We start from the raw sequence: 20,447 nt of genomic DNA, 5'->3' as shown, positions 1-20,447 counted from the left end.
AATCGCCTCTAATAGAAAAAAGCAAAGGACCGAATTGCAACTGCAATTAGAAAACAAACTCTCAAAATTAGAACAGGCAAATCAAAACCTCCCTTCACTTTATCTAATCAAGAAAATTCGGGATATTAAATTACAACTCAATACCATTTTAACAAATAGATCAGAAAAGGCCCTGACATGGACTAAATCTACTTTTCACAAATATGCTAACAAACCAAGCAGCATGTTGGCCCGTAAACTTAGGAGTAGAGAGCTCCTGAATAATATTCCCTCCATTAAAGATCCTACAGGCCATATTACTGCCCACCCAGATGTAATATATAAAACGTTTCAGCAATATTATCAAAACCTATACTCCCTCTCGCAGCCCCCTTCCCCGACTCGTATTCAGAGCTTCCTCAAGGATCTAATACTACCTAAAGTCCCAGACCCAGACACAGCTTTCCTCCAAGCGCCAATCAACTCTGACGAAATAAAAGCAACGATTAAAAATTTGAAAAAAAACAAGGCTCCTGGGCCTGATGGGCTCACAGCACAGTACTACAAAAAATTTGACAGCTTACTCATACCTCACATACAGAGCTTTTCTAATGCTCTACTAAACGGAACTCAAATGCCTCCTGAATTTTATATTGCCCACGTAACTGTAATTCCAAAACCGAAAAAAGATCACCTTTACCCCAAGAACTATAGGCCTATTTCATTGCTAAACATAGATTTAAAAATTTTTACATCCATAATCACGGCCAGAATCAATAAAATACTGCCCATCTTGGTCCATCGAGATCAGGTAGGGTTCATCCCCAAGAGACAGGGCCCTGACAATATTAGGAGGAACCTTAATCTAATACATTCAGCTAACCACTCCAAGCAATCCTTACTCCTATTAGCACTCGATATAGAGAAGGCCTTTGACTCGGTATCATGGTCATACTTATTCGAAGTCCTCACTAAGTTTGGCTTCCCGAGAGGTATAACCTCTTGCCTTAAACTGCTATATGATCGCCCCTCGGCCTATCTGAAATTACCTTCAAACCAGCCCACCCCTATTAACATACAACGTGGTACCAGGCAGGGATGCCCGCTTTCTCCGGCCTTATTCGCACTAGCCATGGAACCCCTAGCGCAAGCTATCAGAGCCAACCCTAACATTAATGGACCTATAATTAGAGACGATCAATACAAGGCTAGCCTTTTTGCAGATGACCTCCTATTATCCATAGTCAATCCCGCTATTACACTCCCAAACCTCTTTGTCGCTCTCAATGAGTTTGAACTGGTTTCTGGTCTAAAAATTAACGTTGACAAATCTGAAGCCCTATTTATTAACACCCCCAGGGACATACAAGACAACATAACAACACAATTTAAATTTACCAGAAATGAGCAGTACTTAACCTATCTCGGCATCAATCTAACCCCCCATAGGTCGACTTTATTTAAATGGAACTATGCCCCCTTAATTAAAAATCTCAAATCGGATCTTGCCAGATGGTCATCTATGCCCTTATCCTGGTTAGGTAGGCTACACGCCATTAAGATGGTTTCCTTACCACGATTTCTGTATGTTTTCCGATCTTTACCCATCCCTGTCCCTGCAAAAACGTTACTAGATATCCATAGCACGTTCTCAAAATTTTTATGGCAGGGAAAAAGACCTAGGATAAGACTTAAAACCATGTTTATTAGTAGAAGACGAGGAGGTATGTCTCTGCCCAACTTCACTCTATACCATAGAGCGGCCCAATTAGCCCAACTAATAAGTGCTAATGCAGACAACCATAACGCACCCAGATGGGTGAACCTTGAATCTCACTTTTTGACCCCATTCACCCTACCAGGCCTCATGTGGTCGTTGCAGAGACTTCCAAAAGGGATCCATCTGACGGCTCCATTCACAGCACACTCCCTGATGTTGTGGAGGAAGGAAAGATTTAAACACTCCTTGCAATCCAAAACTTCCTTAATGACGCATATTTTTCATAATCCAGCTTTTCCACCAGGGTTGGAGCCCCGCCCTTTCCATTGGTGGGTGTCTAGAGGTCTAATTACCCTTAAACATCTTACTTCGCCATTTAATATCTTACTCACTAAGCAAGAGTTCACCCAAAAGTACTCCCCACCTAACTCTGAAATATTGCGTATCATCCAAATTTTCCATTTTGCTGAACAAATCTTGGGATATGGTGTCACCCACCGCCCATCGGGTTACGAGCAAATATGTTTAAATGACCCACTGGGCAGGGGAGCTATCTCTTTAATATACTCAAGCCTAAACGCAGTATCAGAGGATGTAAAACTCACATATATGATACAATGGGAAAAAGACCTTAATAAGATAATGTCTCCATTGGAGTGGCAAAAGTGCTGCTGCACCCTCTCTAAGGGAAGTCTTCAAACCTCTTTAGTTGAAACATCCATCAAGCTCCTACATAGGACATATTTAGTCCCGAGTAAATTACATACCATCTACCCAAATTTATCAGATCGGTGTTTTAGGGGGTGTGGAGCTCTGGGAGATCTAAAGCATATATGGTGGGACTGTCCGATTGTTTCTACACTCTGGTCAAAGACCAAATCTATTGTAGAGGAGCTATATGGTGGAACGATTCAGTTAGACGCAACGGTGTTCCTGCTGGGAGCTAGATACCCGGGCTTCTCCAACAAACTCCATAATCTAGTCAATCAATTGTTCCTCGCCGCTAAACTACACATTGCAACAAAGTGGAAAACAGCTACCCTATCTCTTTCCTCAGTAATTGACAAGATGAACGATATCATGTTATGTGAACGAATACAAGCTACAAGAGAAGACTCATGGGAACTGTACTACCAAATATGGAGACCGTGGATTGAAAGGAGCTCTAGCAGTAATCTCGACCAAACCTTAACACTATCTCTATGAGGCCAATCTGGTGTTACATTGCCTTCCTTTGACCGGCTCCTTATACCTGACCATTGATAGTACTATAACACAGTAGTAGATCTCTTACTACCCTCCCCCCCCCCCCCCTTGTCTTTTTCATCCACCTGTCTTTGTCTCCGTGTTTAACTGTTTTGTTTAATAACCACCAAGGTTAATTTAGAATTTGATATTATTCATATATGCTCCCCTGCGTGGGATTCTGTTGTGAAACTTTCTTGGGTTTTTCTTTGAAAAATAAAAACTTGTTGAAACTAAAATTAAGGAAACCAGAACATGTGTTAAACCTTAGATTCCTCAAGTTACCCCTCTTTTATGCCAATGACAGCATTATACCAACTTGTGATTCTGTCAAGCAGCTTCATCAGGTAGACACATGGAATGGCTTTCCAGCAGTCTTGAAGGAGTTCCCACCTGAGCACTTGTTGGCTGTTTTGCGTTCTCACTCTGCTTCCAACCCACCCAAACTATCTCAACAGAGTTGAGGTCAGGTGAATGTGGAGGTCATGTCATCTGACCCAGCACTCTACCCCTCTCCCTTCTTATTCACATGGCCCTTATGCAGTTTGGAAGTGTGTTTTGGGTTATTGTCCTATTGCAATACAAATCATGATCACACCAACTGCAAACCAGAAAGCATAGCATATCAACGGAAAATGCCGTCTCAGCCATGATGGATAAGTCTGCCTTGAAACTGGAATAAATCAACAACAGTGTCACCAGTAAAGCACCATCACACCTCCTCCATGCTCCACACCACACATATAAAAAGCATCAGCTAAAGTCTTCTGCCAAACACATGGTGGTTGGCACCAAAAATCTTTTATTTTGACTTTTCTGACCACAGTACAGAGTTCCCCTGAAAATATGTTCATTCCTTGAATTGCTCGACCGAAATAAGTCTCTCTTTCTTGTTTAGTCTGTAATAATTACTTCCTTTCAGCAATTTGATCATGAAGCCCAGCTTCTCGGAGTCTCCTCTAGACAATTCATGTCTACTACTTCAGTTAAGAGGGCTGTTATCTGAGGTGCTGTCATTTTTCCTTTTATGAGGCTGGAAATGCTAATGAACTTATCCTCTGCTGCAGAGCTCATTCTTGGTGTTCCATTCCTGGGAAGCCAGTTTCATCATTGTAAATTATGGTTTTCATGACTGCACTTCAGCATAACTTCAAGGTCCTAGCAATTTTTCAAACGGACTGACTTCCAGGGCTGATATATAGCATTCTATAATGGGGTATATCTGACCTGAAAGAGAAGAAAAATAACTGTTATTATACTTATCTGCGGGGCGGGTGGTTCAAGCGGTGTCGATGTTCTTGATCCGGCGCTTACCACTGTCTTACGGTCGCTGTACACCTTCTTGCTTTGTGTGGATGACATGTCCCCTCACCATTCACACACTCTCGTCAGCATCACACACCTGTGCAGGCATACTTCTCTGTCCTGTTGAGGGCAGTGCAAAGCACTGCAGTGCGTAGGCGCCGGGAAAGGTCAAAGAGCCCTGGCGCATGACCATTGCAGTACTTTGCTATGTCTTCAAAAGAGCAAAGAAGTATGCCTGTGCAGGAGCGCGATGTCGAGGAGATTGAATGGATGACATAGGGACTCATCATCCACATGAAGCAAGAAGGAGGACGGCGATCGTAAGAATATGGGAGGTGCAGGACCAAGAAGAGCTACATACCTTGTACTGGACCGCCACGCAGGTGAGTATAATAAAAGTTATTTTTCTTCTCTTGCAGGTCGGGTTGGGGGCTTATATACAGCATTATAGAATGCCGTGTATCAGCCCTGAAAGGTGATGGCCGTATCTCATATTGGCCAAACCTGGTGACAAGTTCGCTTTAAAGCAATGATTGACTGCTGTTTGTGGTTACCTAGTTGACTGTTCTTGCTATATTCTAGCTTAGAACTGTTTTGGAATAGAGCTCAGCATTCTTACTTTGCAGCATTTTTTCCACACTTTCCTAAAACTTCTGCACTTTACAAAATATTATTTTCCAGGTCAATACAGTGATTGCAAACTAGTCTACTTTTTTATACAGATCAGAAATTTGAGAAAAAGTGCTTTCAGTCACCATTTTCATAGAACTGTAACTTCTATTATTTTTCTGTCAGTGGCGCTATGAGTTCTTGTTTTTATTTTGCAAATGTCAGGGATATGCCAAGAATGAAAAACTGCCAATACCTTTTGATTTTCTCTTTTTGACATTTACTGTAGAGTGAATACATTTTTTTGTTTTGATAGATTGGGCTTACAGATGCGGCTTACAGATGCGGCAACACCAAATATGTTTATTTATTGCTCCATAATTGTTAGTACCTTTAGGGAACTAGAATGTGCAATAACTTGTTCTATTACTGCAGTAATATCCTCTGTGTGGAGAATTATTACACAAGTGATTATTTTGACCGTATCATTATTTTTATGCAGATTTTCCAGTTCCCAGCTGTATAAGCTTGAATGCTTATAGGATGAAGCAGATCAGGTGATGTGTATGTGTGTAATGAGGGAGGATGAGGCCTAAGGATAGGAATACCCTTTATCCAGGTGTGCAGAATTATTAGGCAAAATGGGCTAAAAAAAGAGATTTAATTGACTGTGTAAAGTCAAAAATGGTTACAAGTCTTGCTATAGGGATGCAACATTCATGAAATTAGTAAGCTATTGGGGCTTGATCACAGAACCAACAAAAGTTTGTTGCAGATAGTCATCAGGGCCACAAAAACGTGTGGAGAAAAAAAAAGGTGCACATTATCTGCCAAAGACTCAAGAAGAATTAAACGTGAATCGACCCATTATCCTCCGATGCTGCCATATTCCAGAATTGCAACCTCCCTGTAGTGTGCAAATATACAAGGTTTTCAGTGCTCCAAGGTATGGAAGGTTGAAACCAGACCAAACCCTATGAGAACTTGTGGGCCCTTAACAGTAATGACTGTTACTGAAAAGAAGGGTGGTCATATTGGTCACTGATATTCTTTAAAATGTCAGGTTTGTATTTTTGTACATTTTGAGTGGTTAGGTTATCCATCACCACTGAGTTCGCCATCACCACCTCCTCAGGCAAGCAATTCCAGATTCTCACTGCCCTAACAGTAAAGAATCCTCTTCTATGTTGGTGGAAAAACCTTCTCTCCTCCAGACGCAAAGAATGCCCCCTTGTGCCCGTCACCTTCCTTGGTATAAACAGATCCTCAGCGAGATATTTGTATTGTCCCCTTATATACTTATACATGGTTATTAGATCGCCCCTCAGTCGTCTTTTTTCTAGACTAAATAATCCTAATTTCGCTAATCTATCTGGGTATTGTAGTTCTCCCATCCCCTTTATTAATGTTGTTGCCCTCCTTTGTACTCTCTCTAGTTCCATTATATCCTTCCTGAGCACCGGTGCCCAAAACTGGACACAGTACTCCATGTGCGGTCTAACTAGGGATTTGTACAGAGGCAGTATAATGCTCTCATCATGTGTATCCAGACCTCTTTTAATGCACCCCATGATCCTGTTTGCCTTGGCAGCTGCTGCCTGGCACTGGCTGCTCCAGGTAAGTTTATCATTAACTAGGATCCCCAAGTCCTTCTCCCTGTCAGATTTACCCAGTGGTTTCCCGTTCAGTGTGTAATGGTGATATTGATTCCTTCTTCCCATGTGTATAACCTTACATTTATCATTGTTAAACCTCATCTGCCACCTTTCAGCCCAAGTTTCCAACTTATCCAGATCCATCTGTAGCAGAATACTATCTTCTCTTGTATTAACTGCTTTACATAGTTTTGTATCATCTGCAAATATCGATATTTTACTGTGTAAACCTTCTACCAGATCATTAATGAATATGTTGAAGAGAACAGGTCCCAATACCGACCCCTGCGGTACCCCACTGGTCACAGCGACCCAGTTAGAGACTATACCATTTATAACCACCCTCTGCTTTCTATCACTAAGCCAGTTACTAACCCATTTACACACATTTTCCCCCGGACCAAACATTCTCATTTTGTGTACCAACCTCTTGTGCGGCACGGTATCAAACGCTTTGGAAAAATCGAGATATACCATGTCCAATGACTCACCGTGGTCCAGCCTATAGCTTACCTCTTCATAAAAACTGATTAGATTGGTTTGACAGGAGCAATTTCTCATAAACCCATGCTGATATGGAGTTAAACAGTTATTCTCATTGAGATAATCCAGAATAACATCCCTCAGAAACCCTTCAAATATTTTACCAACAATAGAGGTTAGACTTACTGGCCTATAATTTCCAGGTTCACTTTTAGAGCCCTTTTTGAATATTGGCACCACATTTGCTATGCGCCAGTCCTGCGGAACAGACCCCGTCGCTATAGAGTCCCTAAAAATAAGAAATAATGGTTTATCTATTACATTACTTAGTTCTCTTAGTACTCGTGGGTGTATGCCATCCGGACCCGGAGATTTATCTATTTTAATCATATTTAGCCGGTTTCGCACCTCTTCTTGGGTTAGATTGGTGACCCTTAATATAGGGTTTTCATTGTTTCTTGGGATTTCACCTAGCATTTAATTTTCCACCGTGAATACCGTGGAGAAGAAGGTGTTTAATATGTTAGCTTTTTCCTCGTCATCTACAACCATTCTTTCCTCACTATTTTTTAAGGGGCCTACATTTTCAGTTTTTATTCTTTTACTATTGATATAGTTGAAGAACAGTTTGGGATTAGTTTTACTCTCCTTAGCAATGTGCTTCTCTGTTTCCTTTTTGGCAGCTTTAATTAGTTTTTTAGATAAAGTATTTTTCTCCCTATAGTTTTTTAGAGCTTCAATGGTGCCATCCTGCTTTAGTAGTGCAAATGCTTTCTTTTTACTGTTAATTGCCTGTCTTACTTCTTTGTTTAGCCACATTGGGTTTTTCCTATTTCTAGTCCTTTCATTCCCACAAGGTATAAACCGCTTACACTGCCTATTTAGGATGTTCTTAAACATTTCCCATTTATTATCTGTATTCTTATTTCTGAGGATATTGTCCCAGTCTACCAGATTAAGGGCATCTCTAAGCTGGTCAAACTTTGCCTTCCTAAAGTTCAGTGTTTTTGTGACTCCCTGACAAGTACTGTATCAACATGGGCTGAAAGACCACTCTGCCAGGAAAAAGCCATAACTCCAAAAGAAACATGAAAAAGCCAGATTAATGTTTGCAAATGCACACAGGATCAATACCTTAATTTTTGGAGACATGTCCTGTGGTCTGATGAAACTAAAATTTAACTTTTTGGGCATAGTGACCATCGTTACGTTTGAAGCAAAAAGGGAGAAGCTTGGAAGCCTAAGAACACCATCCCAACAGTGAAACATGAGGGTGGCAGCATCATGTTGTGAGGTTGTTTTGCTGCAGGAGGGACTGGTGCACTTCACAAAATAGATGCATCATGAGAAAAAAAGATTATGTGGCAACACTGAAGCAACATCTCAAGACATCAGCCAGTAAATTAAAGCTTGGGCGGAAATGGGTCTTCCAAATGGACAATGACCCAAAGCATACTGCCAATGTGGTAAAGTGGCTTAAGGATAACAAAGTCAATGTTTTGGAGCGGCCATCACAAAGCCTTGATCTCAATACTATTGAAAATGTATGGGCAAAGCTGAAAAGGCAGGGGCGAGCAAGGCGACCTACAAACCTGGATCAGTTACACCAGTTTTGTCAGGAGGAATGGGCCTAAATTCTGACCAACTATTGTGAGAAGCTTGTGGAAGGATATCCCAAATGTTTGACCCAAGTCATTCAGTTTAAGGGCAATGGTACCAAATACTAATGAAATGTATGCAAACTTTTGACTTTGCAGTAAGTAATAAAAATGCCTTAAAACATTCTATCACTGCTCGCTCAGTCCTGATCACGCTACCCCCTGCTGCAGCTGGCATCCAGTGATGTAACGTCAACTTCCGGACACTGGTAGTTGACCTTGCATCACCACGGCATGACCCAGTCTCACGCACTTCCCTGATTGACTGGGCTGTGGGTGGTGTTTCACTACATGTCACAGCCCAGTGCTGGATACTGTGCTGTGAGGTGCGGTGAAACACTGCCCACAGCCCAGTCAATCAGGGGGAATTGTGGGAGTCTGCGTGAGACTAGGTCACGCCTCAGTGATGTAAGGTCAACTACCAGAATCTGCAAGTTGACATGACATCACCGGATTTCAGCGGCGGCTGCAGCAGGGACTAAGCGAGCAGCGATAGCACTGGTCAGAGGCAAATGTGTCAACATAAGGTATTTGCAAAATGACTTATCTGAAAGGTTTAATTCGATGTGCGCATTATACATTGTAGTGTACCACCTCTTTAAGTCTGGGCACTTTTGTAACACGTACCTACAGATTAGCCCTATTACTGCAGGTAAATAGCCCTATACAGCGTGATAGATTCCATTTAAGCCCTATGTGGGTAACAAATGAAAGGGTCAACCCCAACCATATATGCCAAGTGATTATATATTTCCTATGCGGCAGTCAGTTCAGAGGAACTGGATATGGTTAAATACCACTTCCCTAGCAATAAAAACTGATCACTAAGGTTTTTGAAAGCAAGACACAAGATGATCAGCCTCCTAAAGTTCAGAAAGGATTATTACAATGACATTTCCCCTTAAACGTAGCAGGGATGGCTACATAACAGATGTGCATGTGTGGTATTAAAAGCTGTTATTTACCGGATCAAAGATGGCTTGATGAAGTCTATTACCAGACATGTCTTCCTTATTAATACGAACTAAAAAAGGGGAAAAAATAACAATATATTTGAAATAATATAACATATTTTAACAATTAATCACCAATTCTTTTTCATTCCTTCCCCATCTCTTGGGTAAGGGTTAGCAATTAAAGAAGTACTCCTGCCATAAAAGTTTGTATCCTCTTAAAGGGAACCTGTCACCCCCAAAATCGAAGGTGAGCTAAGCCCATCAGCATCAGGGGCTTATCTACAGCATTCTGTAATGCTGTAGATAAGCCCCTGATGTATTCTGAAAGATGAGAAAAAGAGGTTAGATTATACTCACCCAGGGGCGGTCCCGGTCCGATGGGTGTCACGGTCCGGTCCGGGGCCTCCCATCTTCTTACGATGACGTCCTCTTCTTGTATTTATGCTGCGGCTCCGGCGTACTTTGTGCTGCAGTGCGCAGGCGCTGGGCCTCTCTGACCTTTCCCGGTGCCGCAGCGTGAAGACAAGAAGAGGACGTCATCGCAAGCAGATGGGAGGCCCCACACTGGACCGCAACACCCATTGGACCGGAGCGCAGCGGGACCGCCCCTGGGTGAGTATAATTTAATCTCTTTTTCTCATCTTTCAGGATACATCTGGACCTTATCTACAGCATTCCAGAATGCTGTAGATAAGCCCCTGATGCTGGTGGGCTTAGCTCATCTTTGATTTTGGGGGTGACAGGTTCCCTTTAATATATTGCAGTCATCATATTATACAGCACTGTGCACTTACAATTACTCATTTTCTACACAGTTAATTATACCCTTTTCTCTGCTCTATCTAGAAGTCTTTTGTCCCTGCATTTATCATTCCCCTCTTCAACTTCTGACCCAGCTGCCCCGCTCCTCCCCTGCCAAGGACTTATGCAGTGACTCATGAGTCATGCAGGGAAAATTTGCTTACTGTTTCTACATAGCGCTTAGAAAGATTCAGTCAGTTATTAAACACATGATGTCATAGACCTAATGGAAAAGAGAAGAATTAACTGGGTACAAGGGCAAAATGAGTAGTTGTTAAAGGGAACCTGTCACTCCCAAAATCGCGGGTGAGGTAAGCCCACCGGCATCAGGGGCTTTTCTACAGCATTCATGTATGCTGTAGATAAGCCCCCGATGTATCCTGAAAGATGAGAAAAAGACGTTCGATTATACTCACCCAGGGGCGGTCCCGCTCTTGGTCCGCTCCAGCGCCTCTCATCTTCATCAGATGAGGTCCTATTCTGGTCTTCACGCTGTGGCTCTGGCACAGGCGTACTTTGTCTCTCCTGTTGAGGGCAGAGCAAAGTACTGCAGTACGCAGGCGCCGGGAAAGGTCAGAGAGGCCCAGCACCTGCGCACTGCAGTACTTTGCTCTGCCCTCAACAGGGAGATAAAGTACACCTGCGCAAGAGCCGCAGCGTGAAGACAAGAAGAAGACGTCATCTGATGAAGATGGGAGGTGCCGGACCCGGACCAACAGCGGGACCGCCCCTGAGTGAGTATAATATAACCTGTTTTTCTCATCTTTCAGGATACATCAGGGGCTTATCTACAGCATTCCAGAATGCTGTAGATAAGCCCCTGATGCCGGTGTGCTTACCTCACCCGCAATTTTGGGGGTGACAGGTTCCCTTTAAGTACACAGAGCTACATAATATGATGATTGCAATACCATGCAACAGGCATTGAGGAGAATTATAGGGGTATTTGGGACTAATTTTTTTTTATTTACTATGGGCCTAAGAACTAATCTGAACTGGCAGAGCACTCCCCTCGCCGATGTCTGCCAGCTCAGAGTGGTCACAGACTGCTCCTGTCGGCGATTCTGCGACTTCTGCTGACATCTTTGCTCTATCAACAAGACGTGACTGCCAATGTCATGCTGACTGATAGCCGGCTCCACGCTGCCTAACTGTGGGGAGCCGGCTGTCAATCAGCATGATGCCAGGAGTCATGCCCCATTGATAAAGCCGCCTCGAAGAAGAAGAGCTGGTCTGTTGATGTAAAGCAGCAGAATTGATGGCAGGAGTGGTCCATGCCTGCACTGAGCCAGCATGGGTAGAACAGGCAGATAGTTAGCAACAACCTGCCTGTTAGTTATTAGGCCCATACTAAAATAATAAAATAGTCCAAGAAAACCCTTTTAAGGCGGTTTACCAGCTGCTACTGCTAATACATGTTACGATACGGCTTATTGTAATGTGTTCTTATCAGTAGCAGATAATCAAAACCATACAATTTACTTATATTTATAAATCGTACTATTCACCTTAATCACCAGCTCCCCTCACACACAATATGCTGGACTAAACAACCCCCCCCAAAGTATGATAGATCCAATAGCCCCCCCACACATAGTATAATGGACCCCACAGCCTGCCACACACAGCATGATGGCACAGTTTCTCCCAAATGCTGCCTGACCAAATATATATATATATATATATATATAATATAAAAATAAAGCTATTCACCTAACCCTGTCCCCCGATTCACTGTTTCGTTCTATGCAATGTGGAGACAGAGGTTCTGCACAGCAGGTGCAATGTAGTGACGTCATCGTGCCTGACGCAGCCTACATTTTGTCCCGGTCTGCTTTGTGGGAAGGTTCATGGGAAATTCACAGAATAATGAAGTGTCAATCTTCCCACAGATGTCAATTCAGTTGGATTCAAATCTGGGACCTCAAGGTTTCCCCATTCTTTACTGTGTGTACTTTGTACATATATACAGGTGCTTCTCACAAAATTAAGAGTATCATCAAAACGTTAATTTCAGTTCTTCAATACAAAAAATGAAACTCATATATTATACTAGATGGTGGCCCGATTGTAACGCATCGGGTATTCTAGAATATGCATGTCCACGTAGTATATTGCCCAGCCACGTAGTATATTGCCCAGCCACGTAGTATATTGCCCAGCCACGTAGTATATTGCCCAGTTATGTAGTATATTGCCCAGTCACGTAGTATATTGCCCAGTCACGTAGTATATTGCCCAGCCACGTAGTATATTGCCCAGCAACGTAGTATATTGCCCAGCCACGTAGTATATTGCCCAGTCACGTAGTATATTGCCCAGCCACGTAGTATATTGCCCAGCCACGTAGTATGTAGTATATTGACCAGCCACGTAGTATATTGCCCAGTCAGGTAGTATATTGCCCAGCCACGTTGCCCAGTCACGTAGTATATTGCAGAGCCCACGTAGAATATAGCACAGCCCATGTAGTATATTGCACAACCCATGTAGTATATTGCACAGCCCATGTAGTATATTGCACAGCCCACGTAGTATATTGCCCAGCCCACGTAGTATATTGCCCAGCCCACGTAGTATATTGACCAGTCACGTAGTATATTGCACAGCCCACGTAGAATATAGCACAGCCCATGTAGTATTTTGCACAGCCCATGTAGTATTTTGCACAGCCCACGTAGTATATAGCAATGTGGGCATCATATCCCTGTTAAAAAAAGAATAAAAATAAGAAATAGTTATATACTCACCTTCCGGAGTCCCTGGATCCAAGCGAAGCGGTTACCGACGCTCCTCGCGCGCTCCGGTATCAAGAGTGCATTGCGGTCTCGCGAGATGACGTAGCGGTCTCGCGAGACCGCTACGTCATCATCTTGCGAGATCGCACATGGACCGGTTACCGAAGCGTCGCGAGCAGGAAAGGCTCTTTTTACTATTGATGCCGCATAGGCAGCATCAATAGTAAAATGTTGGTCACACAGGATTAATAGCAGCGTTAACCGAGGGCGCTACACCGCGGCATAGCGCGGTCGGTTAGCGCTGCCATTAACACTGTGTGAGCGCTGACTGGAGGAGAGTATGGAGGGGGCACTGACTGCTGGGAGGAAGGAGCGGACATGTTGCCGCCGGACTGTGCCCGTCGCTGATTGGTCGTGGCTGTTTTGCCGTGACCAATCAGAGACTTGGATTTCCATGACAGACAGAGGAAGCGACAGATGAACATCTGTGACAGACAGAAGGACAGACAGACAGAAAGACGGAAGTGACCCTTAGACAATTATATAGTAGATAGTCATTACAGAGTCGATCGATTTCAAATGTTTATTTCTGAGGTGAACTTGACAGCGTGAGAAAATGTTCAGAAACTTTCCCACGCTACAGAGTTCATGTCCGGTCAGGTGGGGAGGCTGCGCAGGCAACTTTTCATTCATTACACAGTGGTTTACAGCCCGGCTGGTAGCATTAGCGCCGCTCCCGGTTGTAAACTATTTAACCCCTTGAGATGGACTGCAGCGTGGGACTTGATTGTACAGCGGACAGGTATGGGATATTGGTGCTTTTTTTTTTTTTTTTTTTACAGAGAACGAGGGCTTCGCTTGGATTGAGAGTGTAATAAAGATGTTAAACCTGTGTGTTTAATTATTTCATTAAAAGACTTTATTCTTAATGTGTGTGTGTATTTTTAACCCTTTCAGACTATTGGATTAATAAAGGATAGGTGTCTTATTGACAGCTCTCCATTTTATAACCGGGCTTAATATCACCTTACAATAGCAGGGTGACATTAACCCTTTACTACCCCATATGCCACCGCTACTGGGCATTGGGAAGAGAGAGGCCAAGTGCCGGAATAGGCACCTTTTCTGGGGTGGCTGGGGGCAGATTTTTTTAGCCGGGGGGGGGTGGGGGTCAATAACCATGGTCCCTCTCTAGGCTATTAATATCTGCTCTCAGTCACTGTCTTTCCCTCTCTGGCGGAGAAAATTGAGCGGGAGTCCATGCCAGTTTTTTCCGTGAATTAATCCTTTAATTTAACACCTACAGCTCCAAAATTTTACACACACACTCTACAAACATTATTATTGAGGGACATATAAAAATATAACGGATATGCAATGGTTTACTGCATGTAAACCATGTCTCATATCCTGTCGGGTTCGGTAATTATTTTACAGAACCCGACAATTGAATACGGATGTCACACGGATGCTTACATGTGAGAAAATCGCATTCTCGCACTGCACACGGATGACATACGGATCACTGTTCAGGGAACATTTATTAGATTCTCGCCCGTATAAAAAGGACTGATTTTTTATATGTTGTGTGTGACTCCAGCCTTAGATGCACAACTGCTCCAAGGGTGCTTCACTTTGCTCTTTTATTCTGGGAGGGCTTGCAATGGGATTCGGACGTATGTTATTATGGGGTCATAAACCATAATGGTGCCGGCAGAGGCGTTACCTGCGCTGAAACGTGCCTCATTCGATGTATGATGCATACCACAGCACACGGATGACATACGGATCACTGTTCAGGGAACATTTATTAGATTCTCGCCCGTATAAAAAGGACTGATTTTTTATATGTTGTGTGTGACTCCAGCCTTAGATGCACAACTGCTCCAAGGGTGCTTCACTTTGCTCTTTTATTCTGGGAGGGCTTGCAATGGGATTCGGACGTATGTTATTATGGGGTCATAAACCATAATGGTGCCGGCAGAGGCGTTACCTGCGCTGAAACGTGCCTCATTCGATGTATGATGCATACCACAGCACACGTTCGCTCTGCTGGCATCATTATAGTCTATGGCTCCGTCGGCGCATACGTCCGAATCCCGTTTTCCCGGGGGGGTGGGGGGTTCGGATGCAAGCCCCAATTGGACCCACAAACGTGGAGAAAAGCGCAATGTGAAAGAACTCTAAGGGTGCATTCACACATCCATGTGACTGTGTTTATCAGACAAAACACATATCCGCTGAGTATGTCATATTCTGATCCTCAACATCTTTTTGGATACATGATTTTCACGGTTGTGTGAATGGATCTGTGAGAATCTCTGGGTCCACGTGCTGTCATGAAAAAAAACAAACGAACAAACAAATAGTACTCAGACATTTCACATGGATGCGTGAATACACCCTTAGGTTTTGGTCACATGTCCAGTAATCATATGTTTGAAGCAAAAAAACTGCATCAGTTACAAACTGATCGAAAACTTATGCATGAAAAAAACTGAACCATTCACAATGAAGTCAATGATTTCATAAATTCACATTGAAGTCAATGATTTAATAAACGGATCCAGTAGCAATCAGTTTTTTCAGTCAGACAGATTAATTGATTGATGCTGGATCCGTTTGATAAATCACTGAAGTCAATGTGCAAGAATCAGTTACTATAAAGTGCAGCAGTTTTTCATCAGTTTGAAACAGATTTAGTTTTTTTGGTTACTGGTTTCATTTCAATAGACCAGAGGATAAACACCAAACATGGTGGTCACAAAAAAGGTACCGTATATACTCGAGTATAAGCCGACCCGAGTATAAGCCGACCCCCCTAATTTTGCCACAAAAAACTGGGAAAACTTATTGACTCGAGTATAAGCCTAGGGTAGGAAATGCAGCAGCTACTGGTAAATTTCAAAAATAAAAATAGATGCTCTATACCGTTCATTATTGCCCCATAAGATGCTCCATATAAAGCTGTGCCATATATAATGCTCCATACTGTTCATTATTGCCCCATAGATGTGCCATAGAAAGCTCTGCCATATAGTGCTCTGCACCGTTCAGTACTGCCCCATAGCTGCCATATAGTGCTGTGTGCCGTTCAGTACTGCCCCATAGCTGCCATATAGTGCTGTGTGCCGTTCAGTACTGCCCCATAGCTGCCATATAGTGCTGTGTGCCGTTCAGTACTGCCCCATAGCTGCCATATAGTGCTGTGTGCCATTCAGTACTGCCCCATAGCTGCCATATAGTGCTGTGTGCCATTCAGTACTGCCCCATAGCTGCCATATAGTGCTGTGTGCCGTTCAGTACTGCCCCATAGCTGCCATATAGTGCTGTGTGCCGTTCAGTACTGCCCCATAGCTGCCATATAGTGCTGTGTGCCGTTCAGTACTGCCCCATAGCTGCCATATACTGCTGTGTGCTGTTCAGTACTGCCCCATAGCTGTGCCATAGAAAGCTCTGCCATTGCTGCTGCTGCAATAAAAAAAAAAAATGCCATACTCACCTCTCTTGCTTGCAGCTCCCAGCGTCTCGTCCCGGCGTCTCTGCGCACTGACTGATCAGGCAGAGGGCGCCGCGCACACTATATGCGTCATCGCGCCCTCTGTCCTGAACAGTCAGAGAGGAGAGACGCCAGGAAGATGGAGCGGCGCCCGGCGGCTGGAACGCGGACAGGTGAATATTACATACTTACCTAGTCCCAGCGATCATGACGCTCCCTCTGCCTGTCACAGCTGTCTTCGGTGCCGCAGCCTCTTTCTCTATCAGCGGTCACCGGCACCGCTGATTAGAGAAATGAATACGCGGCTCCACCCCTATGGGAGGTGGAACCGCCTATTCATTTTTCTAATGAGCGGTCCCACGTGACTGCTGAAGAGGGGAAGAAGCTGCAGCACAGAAGACCGTGGGACGGCAGAGGGAGCGTCAGGATCACTGGAAGCAGGCAAGTATGCCTCAGCGCCCTCACCCCCTCACCCGCCGACCCCACCGCTACCGTGACTCGAGTATAAGCCGAGAGGGGCACTTTCAGCCCAAAATTTTGGGCTGAAAATCTCGGCTTATACTCGAGTATATACGGTAAGTAAAGGAAGTAAAAAACCTTCATTAGCAAACATCTGGTTATATGGAGACACTGTATACATATTATTTTTATAGTTGATTTTTATCTCTTGATGTTTAACTAGGGAAAAGGGTCAATTTTAATAACTTTTTTTTTTTTTACTAAACACTATGATTTTTCTCTTGTACTATATACTGAAATACTTCAATATTGTAGTATATAGTGAAAACCAGTCTCATATGAAGCCCAGCCTGTGGGTCAGCTTCACAGGCACACCAAGATGATGGGATTGGAATCTTCAGGAGGTCCGTGGCAACCTATCAGGGTCTATAATGTCACAGTGGATGTGCAAACCGGAACCGTGTGACGTAAATGCCGTTGGTAAAAATCGTCAGCAGCATTTAAAGGGAACGTGTCATGTCTCAAAACGCTATTAATCTGCACTTATAGGATTTAGCTGCAGGTCAATAGCGCTATAAAGCTGCGGCCGCCGCACTGATATCCTAGCTACCAGGAGGAAACTTTATTGCTCCCGGCAGCCTCTCCCGGATGTGTGTATGGCCCCGTGTATAACCACGCGAAAATAAGATGTCTGAATGAGCTCTAACAGCGATTGGGGACATGACAAGTTCTCTTTATGAGGTTGAACTGCAGCGATCCAGCTAGTGAGTCCATTTTGCCACAACAATTTTTCATCCAGGTGGTGGTCGATTTCTACAAACCATGTGCCTTCTGGTTTTTTTTACGTACGCTAAATTAATAATAAAAAAGTCCCAAAAGGGGAATTCCCATCCGTCTCCTAGCAACTGGTCAGTAATGTCACGGTGTTACCAACGTCCGCCGGCAGCCACAGTGTGAACAGCAGCCTGTAGAATCATTCCCGCCAGCGCCCGAGTTTCTGAATGAATTAATGCAAAAACTTTTGGCAGCAGTACCATTATTTTCACGTGTCTTTTGGCCAAAAATAAAAATAGGGACCACCCCTCCCCCATCCCTAAAAAACAAACCCTATGTTTGTAGCCTGCTGTGGTGGCTGGTAACCTTAGCAACTAGCTGCAAATAAGATAAAAAAGATGAGAATAACTCTTTACAATAGAACCTTCTGTGAGGGGCGTCACAGAAAAGTGCGGTCGCCCCTCATTAAGTAGTGCTACATATAAGGAGCAATGTCACATCCACAGACAACTCTCCAGGACCATCAGACACACACGTCACATGACAAATACTGACCCCAGTCTTCACCGTGTCGGTCGGAGCTTCCTTGTCCAGCTGCAGTCACTAGAGGGAGGATCGTGCACCGCCTACTGAACACACTCTGCCCAGCATCTATTTGCTCTGCACTATAGAATTATTTTTTTTCCTATGGTTCATAGAAACTACTGGCTGCTGTCCTCTGTTCTGAAGAAACTCGTCTCCACTTCCGAGGACGGAATATCAGTAAGTGGCCATTGTTCTGAAGACCAATTACAAGTCTTTGAATAGGACGAGCGCCGAAAAAATGGCGGCTAGGAAGCGGACACAGGGTGTTACAGTCTTGCGATAAAAACTAAAACTGACAAGTCCACGGCCTGTCTGTGGTCACGTTATTGTTTGGGGAATCGAAATGTAATCTATGGACTTCACGGGAACTTTTGTGGGGTACGGCATCGTGTGGCTATTACACACACTGGAGTCCGTAGCTCTTTTAGTAATATCAGAGGTGTAGCTAGAGCTTTTGCCGCCCGGGGCTGCTCCCGAGTTTGGCGCCCCCCGTACAATACACACAAAGTTTACCAAAAATAGTTTTCCTGTTTTGTAGAACTTAAACTGGGCCTAATGGTGTCACCCCCACATGCCAAACCTGTGACTTTTAATTAATTAATATCAGAGAGAACAAATGACCGCCATACACAACACTATCCACTATACCAAGACCAATAATATCACATACAGGAAGAAACACCACCACACCATGACCAGACCACATAGTGACCGAATAATACTATATACAAGGGACAAACACCGCCTCACCATGACCAGATCACATATTACCACCACTTGGTGACCAGATAGCACATACAAGGGACAAATACCACAACACCATTTCCAGACCACATATTACCACCACATAGTGACTGAATACTACAATACTGATCAGTAATAAAGGGAAAAAAAAACACAATACTATCACCATAAGTGCCAGTATTCACAGGAGATCTGTACTTTGTATGCAGTGTCTGTGTAGAGGTAATACAGAGATCGCTGGTGGTATTATACACAGGAGCTCTGTATATAATGTATAGGTAATACAGTGATCACTGGTGACATTGTACACAGGACCGCTGTATATAGTATATTGTTATGGCTGGCAATCAGGCAACACAGCGTGCAGTAATCAGCGCACATACAGAGATCTGGCAATAACCCAAAACAATAGAACGAGCTCTGAGACGTGGAATCTCTGTAGACTGCAGTACCTGATCTATCCTCACACAACTGGAAGCAGCAGTGGATTGCGCCTATCAACTACCTATGCAACTCGGCACTGCCTGAGGAGCTGACTAGCCTGAAGATAGAAATACAAGCCTGACTTACCTCAGAGAAATACCCCAAAGGAATAGGCAGCCCCCACATATAATGACTGTTAGCAAGATGAAAAGACAAACGTAGGAATGAAATAGATTCAGCAAAGTGAGGCCCGATATTCTAGACAGAGCGAGGATAGCAAAGAGAACTATGCAGTCTACAAAAAACCCTAAAACGAAAACCACGCAAAGGGGCAAAAAGACCCACCGTGCCGAACTAACAGCACGGCGGTGCACCCCTTTGCTTCTCAGAGCTTCCAGCAAAAGATAATAACAAGCTGGACAGAAAAAACAGAAAACAAACTAGAAGCACTTATCTAGCAGAGCAGCAGGCCCAAGGAAAGATGCAGTAGCTCAGATCCAACACTGGAACATTGACAAGGAGCAAGGAAGACAGACTCAGGTGGAGCTAAATAGCAAGGCAGCCAACGAGCTCACCAAAACACCTGAGGGAGGAAGCCCAGAGACTGCAATACCACTTGTGACCACAGAAGTGAACTCAGCCACAGAATTCACAACAGTACCCCCCCCTTGAGGAGGGGTCACCGAACCCTCACCAGAACCCCCAGGCCGACCAGGATGAGCCACATGAAAGGCACGAACAAGATCTGGGGCATGGACATCAGAGGCAAAAACCCAGGAATTATCTTCCTGAGCATAACCCTTCCATTTGACCA

General features: G+C 43.9%; 1 protein-coding gene across 5 annotated transcripts in view; it reads right to left on the bottom strand.

Annotated features, from left to right (window-relative positions):
- The window catches only part of LOC138681517 (galectin-8-like), a 109,256-nt gene that overhangs the window by 53,551 nt on the left and 35,258 nt on the right, over positions 1-20,447 (bottom strand). For 4 of the 5 annotated variants that reach the window (XM_069769091.1, XM_069769088.1, XM_069769087.1 and 1 more), the window contains exon 2: positions 9,620-9,678. In XM_069769091.1, coding sequence (XP_069625192.1) covers positions 9,620-9,658 — 39 coding nt within the window. In that variant the 5' untranslated portion in view covers positions 9,659-9,678. Of the gene's footprint in view, positions 1-9,619; positions 9,679-18,436; positions 18,486-20,447 lie in introns of those variants that run through there. The other variant, XM_069769089.1, reaches the window with a different exon arrangement.

Source organism: Ranitomeya imitator, chromosome 5, assembly GCF_032444005.1.
Source record: "Ranitomeya imitator isolate aRanImi1 chromosome 5, aRanImi1.pri, whole genome shotgun sequence".
NCBI lineage: Eukaryota > Metazoa > Chordata > Amphibia > Anura > Dendrobatidae > Ranitomeya > Ranitomeya imitator.
The sequence above is the reverse complement of the archived record's forward strand: the minus strand, read 5'-3'. Positions and strand labels throughout refer to the sequence as shown.